Source organism: Myotis lucifugus, unplaced genomic scaffold (genome assembly GCF_000147115.1).
Source record: "Myotis lucifugus unplaced genomic scaffold, Myoluc2.0 scaffold_62, whole genome shotgun sequence".
NCBI lineage: Eukaryota > Metazoa > Chordata > Mammalia > Chiroptera > Vespertilionidae > Myotis > Myotis lucifugus.
In genome coordinates this window covers 2,843,539-2,851,574 of record NW_005871110.1, presented here as the reverse complement: position 1 = coordinate 2,851,574, position 8,036 = coordinate 2,843,539, and the positions used below count along the sequence as shown (strand labels likewise).

Sequence of the window (8,036 nt, the reverse complement as noted above, 5' to 3'; positions counted from 1 at the left end):
CACCCCCTGTTCCCATGGAGATTCCAGGCATAAACATCTCTTCTGAGGGTTCTCCTTCTTTTGCGGCGGGGGGGGGGGGGGGTGCGCGAAGAAGACCCAGGGCTTTTCAAAATAGTAGACACAAGGTATCCTGTTATAAAGTATAGTTTTTAGTTTACACTCTGCTCAAGGGCTCACGGCCTTAAATGATCTGCACGTGTATCCTATTTCACACACGCACGGGTACACTCTTCACACATCCCCCTCACTGCCTTCCTCTCTCACTGTTCTTCTTCTCTCTTGCCACCTTGATCTCTTTGTGGTTTTCACATACACCAAGCATGCCACTGTATGTATGTATGTATGTATGTATTATTTATTTATTTATTTATTTATTTATTTATGCTAGCCTAAAATTCTTTTTCCTCTCAGATATCTGTAAAACTTGCTTCTTCACATTCTTTAAGGCTTTGCCCAAATGTCACCTTCTCAGTCAGGTCTTCCCTGACACCCCAGTTTAAAACTGCAAATTATGTCCCCCATTTACTGTCATCATCCCTGCTTTGTTTTTCTCCATTGCTGTCATTACCTTCTAACATGCTTCATAATTTTACTTTCTTGATTGGCTTTTAACCCCCTACTGGAATATAAGTTTCATGAGGACAGGGATTTCTGGGTTGTTTTTTATTGCTCTCTCTTACCCAGAATAATGCACATAAGTGTTTGTGAGGCCTGAAGGCCTAAAAATACAACATAGTTTTTACACAAATATAGATGAAAACAAAATTGTGACTTTCCATTTATATATATTGTGTGTGTGTGCTCTTTGTACAAACATGCACATTTTGGCCTATTCCTTATGTGTCTTTGGCTACTTTAGAATGTTTACCTAGAATGGAATCTAACTTCCAGGCTTTTTTTGTTTTAATATATTTTTATTGATTTCAGAGAGAAAGGGAGAGGGAGGGAGAGACTGAAACATCAATTATGAGAGAGAATCATTGATTGGCTGCCTCCTGCATGCCTCCCCATCGAGCCTGCAACCCAGGCATGTGCCCTTGACCAGAATCAAACCCAGGACCCTTCAGTCCGCAGGCGACACTCTATCCATGGAGCCAAACCGGCTAGGCTAACTTCCAGTTTTGATTGTACACATAAGAACATAGGAAAACGTGTTTTGAAATATGTAGAAATTTCACTTAGATTATAGAGAGCAAATTTCATCTGTGATAAAAAAATGTTATGCTTAAATCTTGGAACAGGTGCTGAACCTCTTATCCCTAGTTTCATGCTCTGAAATATAGAGCTTCTATTCTACAAACACATATTGCAGGTGTAGTGAGACTAAACAGCAATGCTGAAAATGTGAGGCATCCACTATGTTCATCCTCCAGAGGAACCAGCAACCTACTGATTAAAAAGAGCATGTTTCATTCATATCTACACATAAATATATGCTATCTAGCTACCAATAGAGGAACAGTGCTAGATTTTAAAGAACTCTGCAAACTTCAGCAGCTATTCAGGTCATCATTATGCCCAGAGGAGGAATTGGAATTCCATTACCCTATCATCAATTAGATTTTTTCCACAATCTCTATTCCCCACTCTTACTATCTCCCTCTTCTCACTCTTCCTAATTAAATTTATTTTTATACTTTAAAAAAATGGAATAAGTTTTAAGTGCTCGGTTCTCAATTATTTTTTCTTTCCCAGGAATCTTACATCTTTTAATATCACTTAGAAGACAACCGAGAAACATCACAAAATCAAGATTAGATCAACTTGGTCCTTTCTTTGTCATTATACTGATCCTTAATAGAAAGGAGTTCTATGAAATAGTGAAGTGTGTGCAGTCACTTTGTACATGTTGAACAAATAAAACATTTACCAGCTTCTTATGAAAACAATTTAGTCAAGAGAGAGACAACTGTTGAAAGGCAGTTGTACTGATTCCACCAAAGATTGAAGGATATTTTTAATTGGTTAATTTGGGGGGAAAAAAGGCACAGATCAACAAAATACTAGCATAATTCTAAAATTCTTGTCAATATATCTATCGGAAACTACAGTTTTCATCCCAGTTCCTAAAAAATAAACTAAGTTTCATTTTTTTTAATCTACTCTCTGTTCTCAAACTTAACAGTGAAGTGATGAAAAGGCTAGCAGCCAAAGGAGCAGCAACAATCATCCAGATTGACTGCAGTTTGTTTTTAAGTAACACCAAAACCTGCCTTAACAAAATTGGTGATTTAAGATCTGATTACCAGCCTCTCTGAAGGGTTCCTGGAAAACTTTTCATCTTTTAAAAATGTTCCAGTTACAAAGTCACTTTACATGAAGTTGTTCAGTGGCAGAACTTTTTGAGAAAGTGTGGTCTTCTGCTTTGAAATGCATTTGATATTTTGGAGAAAATAAGTTCTCTGGTGAATTGTCCTTTGCGTTTATTATTAACAGACAACTTCGCTTTTCTCTATCCTCACTTCCTAAAATTTACATTTTACTGCTTTTGTTTTGGGGATAGGTCCAGAATTTTCACAGCTGTATTCAGGTAACTGAAGACTTTGTGTCTCCAGAACATCTCGTACAATCATTTCATTTAACACAGGAACTGAGACTTTTGAAGGATGAAATCAATTATGATGATAAATTACAGGTAAGAGATGAATTTTCTGACTAGCTTCTGTTCTGCAGACTTTTTATATTAAAAAATATTAATACATGCATAACCGCTTAGGCCGTCATGGCCTAGTTTTTCACATTCGGATAACGATCAAAGATATTAACCCCACTATGCACTTAATTGTATAACTTTTAGTGGCCCTGATTTTAACTTTTGATTTAACAACCAGAAATTGTTAACTTGGACATTTTTTAACTTTGACATTTATTTTCCTTGAATTTGGCTTTCCATTAAAAATTATTTTAATATAGCAGTTAATATTTGTTAATTTATCTCCAGCTGGAGTAGAAATCCTAGCATAATTCCAAAACATCTGTTTCAGGTTAAAAACATCTTGTATCATGCAGTCAAGGAAGTGGTAAGAGCTTTGAAAATACATGAAGATGAAGCAGAGGATATGGAAGAAAATTAGGTGTGTTCCAGTTTGCTGTTTTTAGGCCATTGAAGTGGGATTACTTGCTCTTGAACGATGATATGTATGCACACTGACTTAAGCTTCATAAAACCATCAGTGCCAAGAAATTCTCTTTGTAGTAATTACTTGTTACTGACATCACAGCGGTATAGCATAAGTCACAGCTCCTATGATTCAATGTTAGTTATTAAAACAAGCTACATTTAAAAAGCAGCACTTCATAGCTGTTTTTGTATTATAGTGTATATGATGTTTGTGAAAATGCCAGATTTAAAATGATGTATTTATTTTTGGAAAAAAATACAAAATTCTATGCTATATTGTTGATCAAGTGTAAATGTGACCTTGTACAGTTTACTAAAATAACTGATATTTTTCACTACATTGAGACAGTTACTGTGAGAATAGGACACAAACACCAGCTATTGCCTGCATTTGGGAAATTGCTGAATCGCACAGCATTCATGTCATAATCAGAAAATTACTGCCAAATAATTGTAAAAATTGTAAAATATAAAGTATATAAAGCAGATACTAAATACAGACACTTCAATATTTTGTTGAAGTTCTTGACTGTACAATTAAACATTTTCAAAAGGTGTAATTTATTTAAAATTGTCTCATTTTGGTAAAATTTATGTGACTTTTAAAGCTAAATATTAAACTTAATATGCTATGTAAATATATACATATATACATTTAATGATGTATTTTTTTAAAACATTGGCTTGCTTTTATTTGTTAAGTGCAAGTGTTACATATGGCTTTGTACATTGAAGTTGAAAGGGGTTTTACATTTTCCATTAAAAGGACTTTATCAAAAATTGGCTTGCTTCTTCCTCATCAAGGTGATTAACAGCATTTTCTTGTGATATTATGTTCTTTTCTAAAACATTTCCCCCTTACCTTTGATCCTTGTAAGCTTTTTTTCAGCTTTCTTCCAACTCTGTTGGCCATCTATATATATAAAAGCCTAAACAACCATTACAGTGGAATGACCGGTCAACCAGTTGCTGTGATACACACTGACCACCAGGGGGCAGACACTCAATGCAGGAGCTGCCCCCTGGTGGTCAGTGCGCTCCCACAGGGGGAGCACCGCTCAGTCAGAAGCCGGGCTCACAGCTGGTGAGCGCAGCTACGGTGGCGGGAGGCTCTCCTGACTCTGCAGCAGCACTACTGAGCGGTGGCAGCAGGCACAGTGGACCAGAATGAGCGCAAGTGGCGCAGCGCCTGGCCCCAGTTCTGGCGCCTCCCTGGCCACCTGCCACTTGGCACACTGCTACATCCCCCAAGGGGTCCCAGATTGTAAGAGGTCACAGGCTGGGCTGAAGGACAAACCACCACCACCACCCCCCTCCGGTGCATGAATTTTGTGCACCGGGCCTCTAGTAACTAGTGCCTCAGCTTACTTGTCCCAACAAAACAGGAATACAGGTAACTCTATCATTTACTTATAACACATTTAATAATTAAAAAAACATGAATGAATTTTAAAAGCTATGATTATAGGAGTATGCAATTTTTTCTTTTACGATTTTTAGAGAGGAAAAGAGGGAGCAAGAGAGAAACATCCATGTAAGAGCAAAACATCGATAGGCTGCCTCCTGCACACCCCCCACTGGAATCCAGTAATCCCTTAATACATAAGATAACACCCAACCAACTGACTCACACTGGCCAGGGCAAAAGTATGCAATTTCAAATATAAGTTTCATAGCAGAGATTGCTGCCAATAACTGTTGGCAATTGGAAGAGAAGAGCCTGAAGTCAGTTCACTGGATAGAATATAATTCTACTTACTGTGTGACCCTGATAAGTTGCTTTGATTTGGAGTCTTGATTTTAATAGGTGACTATTAATCACTTAGTTGCTTGAGTTTCACATAGTCCTATTTGGATTTTATTGGAAATATGTAGCTCTCCACTGGCACCTGCAGAATATTAAGGGACAGCCTTTCCTTTTTTTCCCTTTTTATTGGATTTATTGGGGTGACAGTGGTTAACAAATTATACAGGTTTCAGGTGCACAATTCTACAACACATTGTACAATGCATTGTGTGTTCACCCCAAGTCAAGTCTCCGACAGCCTTTTCTTCCCAACTGGAAGGTACGTACTTTAAAAGAAAAAAGTGGTAAACCCACATTGTTACCTTGCAGGTTGCTTAGTTTTTATCCTCGTATGTCCACCATCTTTTAGCTCCTGGTAGGCTATTACACCGCCCTCCACTCCAGGCAACGTTCAGCCAGGAATGGGGCAATTACATGTCACAGTAATGCCCCACCTGGCACAAGGTTAATGGGATGGATGACAACTACTTGGTAGGGGAGGAAATGGGCTGAGGATGTCAACCTTCTGTAAACTTTTTTTTTTTGTGCTTTGTGATCAGTATATTAAGGAAACATTCATACTTTCCAAGAATGCTTGGATTCTGATGTCCAATTTAAGCTTTTGAACATTACTTTTAAGCATACAATTAAAGCTATTCATCATAATTTGCTATACTACCAACATTATATTACATTTACTTTGGAGCACAAACTAAATGGTTTAAGGTTGCAACACCTAAAAAAAACAGTACTGCAAGCCCTCAAGAAACAGCTTAGCTTTTTTTTTTTTTTTTTTTTTTTTTTTTTTACATTTTTATTGATTTCAGAGAGGAAGGGAGAGAGAAACATCAATGATAACAGGGAATCATTGATCAGCTGCCTCCTGCACGCCCCCTACCGGGGATCAAGCCCACAACCCAGGCATGTGCCCTTGACTGGAATCAAACCTGGGACCCTTCAGTCCACAGGCCAGTGCTCTATCCACTGAGCCAAACCGGCTAGGGCAAGAAACAGCATATCTTGATAAACCTCTTGTTTAGAAAGTTATTTCTGTCACTGATACCACAGGCTAAGTTATACAGTATGCCATTCTCAACTAACAATTGAGGCAATGGAATAAAGCAGAGGCATTACAATGAATCCCACGTAATGCAACTATACAGATCAACACTGCTCTATAAATTGGGTTCTTCAATTGCCAGTTAAATACATTGTAGTTTCTTCTATATATATAAAAGCCTAAGTGACTGTTCTACAGCTATGACATGCAATAACCACCAGGAGGCGGACACAACGCATAGGCATGGAAACATGGAACAGACAAATGAATCTCAGAGGTAAGGAGGTAAGGGGGAGGGCGGGAAGAGATTAACCAAAGATCTTATATGCATACTAGAGGCCCAGTGCACAGATCTGTGTACCGTTGGGGTCCCTCAGCCTGGCCTGCGGGGATTGGGCCGAAACCAGCAGTCCAACATCCCCCGAGGGGTCCCAGATTGCTAGAGGGCACAGGCCAGGCCAAAGGACCCCACTGGTGCACAAATCTGTGCACCGGGCCTCTAGTAGCTTAATAATTAAGGTTCATACATGGAAGTAAATACAGGTAACTAGCATTTAAATCTAAGCTATTGCATGTACACAACTCAAGGTATGACCTAAGAAAGGCATGGGAAGAAAATGTTAAGTAGTTTATTCTTCATTTCACTTAAAACATTACTGTAGCCCTGGCTGGCAGGTTCAGTGGTTAGAGCATCGGCCCATGAACTGAAGGGTCATGGGTTTGACGATTCCAGTCAAAGGTACTGCACGTACCTGGGTTATGGGTTCAATCCTGCATGCCAGGGGCAACCAATGGATGTGTGTCTCATATTGATGTTTCTCTTTCCCTCTCCCCTTCCCTACCTTCCACTCTCTAAAATCAATGGAAAAAACATCTTCCATTATTAACAAAAAAAACTTAGATAAGTAAAAACAAAGTGGGAATTTAAATAATTCCAAAAACAAAACACTACTGTATTTGCCTATTGAAAACAATAGCAAGTACTGAGTATGTTATAATTATAGTCATCCACTCATTCATTACTGTAATGAAATGCCAGCTTTGAGTGTTATTCACTGGCCCTTTAAGAGGTCTGACGCTGATCATCCTCAGATGCTTTTCCCTTGTAATGGTGCTACCTTTCTTGATTTGGATCAAAGTCCACCAGTTCTACCTGGTCCATTTCATTAGTCTTTTTTAAAAATATTTTTTTATTGATTTCTAGTTTTTTTTAATATATATTTTTATTGATTTCAGAGAGGGAGAGAGCGAAAGAAACATCAATGATGAGAATCATTGATCAGCTGCCTCCTGCACGCCACACACTGGGGATTGAGCCCACAACCCAGGCATGTACCCCTGACCGGAATTGAACCTGGGACCCTTTGGTCCGTAGGCCAACGCTCCATCCACTGAGCCAAACCAGCTAGGGTTCATTAGTTTCTTCTACTTCTTTCCTCTCAGGGAGGTTTTCCAGCAAAGAATGTTTATCAGGAGAGAGCCATCCTCAGGAAAGTTTACCTTAAATTGAATGGTTACATGACCTTTTCTTGTGGCACACACCAGATATCTCCACACTTGACAGGCTGACCTGTATGAGAGCTGATAATTATGGCTTGGTTTGGAAGCCACACAGTACTTCCACAGACATGAAAAGGTCAGTCTTATTGAGGGAAAACAGCATAGTCCTAATCTAAAACTGATACCTTCTGGCTCCAGTCCTAGTTCTTGGTCTCCTTAACCATATAATCTCATCCTCTGGCCATCTTTCATGCCTTTGTCAATAAGAGCTTTTAGAATTTTCTGTTGACCTATCATCCTTACATTGTAGCTTTTGCATTTATCTTCAGGACTTACTCCATTCCCCATGGTCTTGGCACTCCATGCACACAAACTAAATTTGCTGAAACATTCCAGGTCATATGCCATGAATTTTCATTTACATTTCAGTACCTTGCAATTGGGACAGCACTCTACTCCTTTCTTACCATCTCAGCCTTCACATTTACAGACCACATTCTTTGCAGAGCTAGTTTTTTAGCTGCACCTTTGAATAAATCTAAGATTACTGAGAGCTGATGCACATTTGT

The 8,036-nt window shown here is 38.7% G+C and overlaps 1 protein-coding gene and 1 pseudogene across 7 annotated transcripts in view; one reads left to right on the top strand and one right to left on the bottom strand.

Moving 5' to 3' along the window:
• JMJD1C (jumonji domain containing 1C) overlaps window positions 1-3,901 on the top strand; it is a 172,418-nt gene extending 168,517 nt beyond the window's left edge. For 5 of the 7 annotated variants that reach the window (XM_023754620.1, XM_023754619.1, XM_006089717.3 and 2 more), the window contains 2 exons: window positions 2,504-2,635; window positions 2,985-3,678. In XM_023754620.1, the coding sequence (XP_023610388.1) occupies window positions 2,504-2,635; window positions 2,985-3,074 (222 nt within the window). In that variant the 3' untranslated portion in view covers window positions 3,075-3,678. Of the gene's footprint in view, window positions 1-2,503; window positions 2,636-2,984 lie in introns of all 7 variants that reach the window. The other 2 variants (XM_023754618.1, XM_023754616.1) reach the window with 1 other exon arrangement.
• Window positions 3,902-7,030: 3,129 nt separating this feature from the next.
• Window positions 7,031-8,036, bottom strand: part of LOC111826243 — a 1,481-nt pseudogene continuing 475 nt past the window's right edge.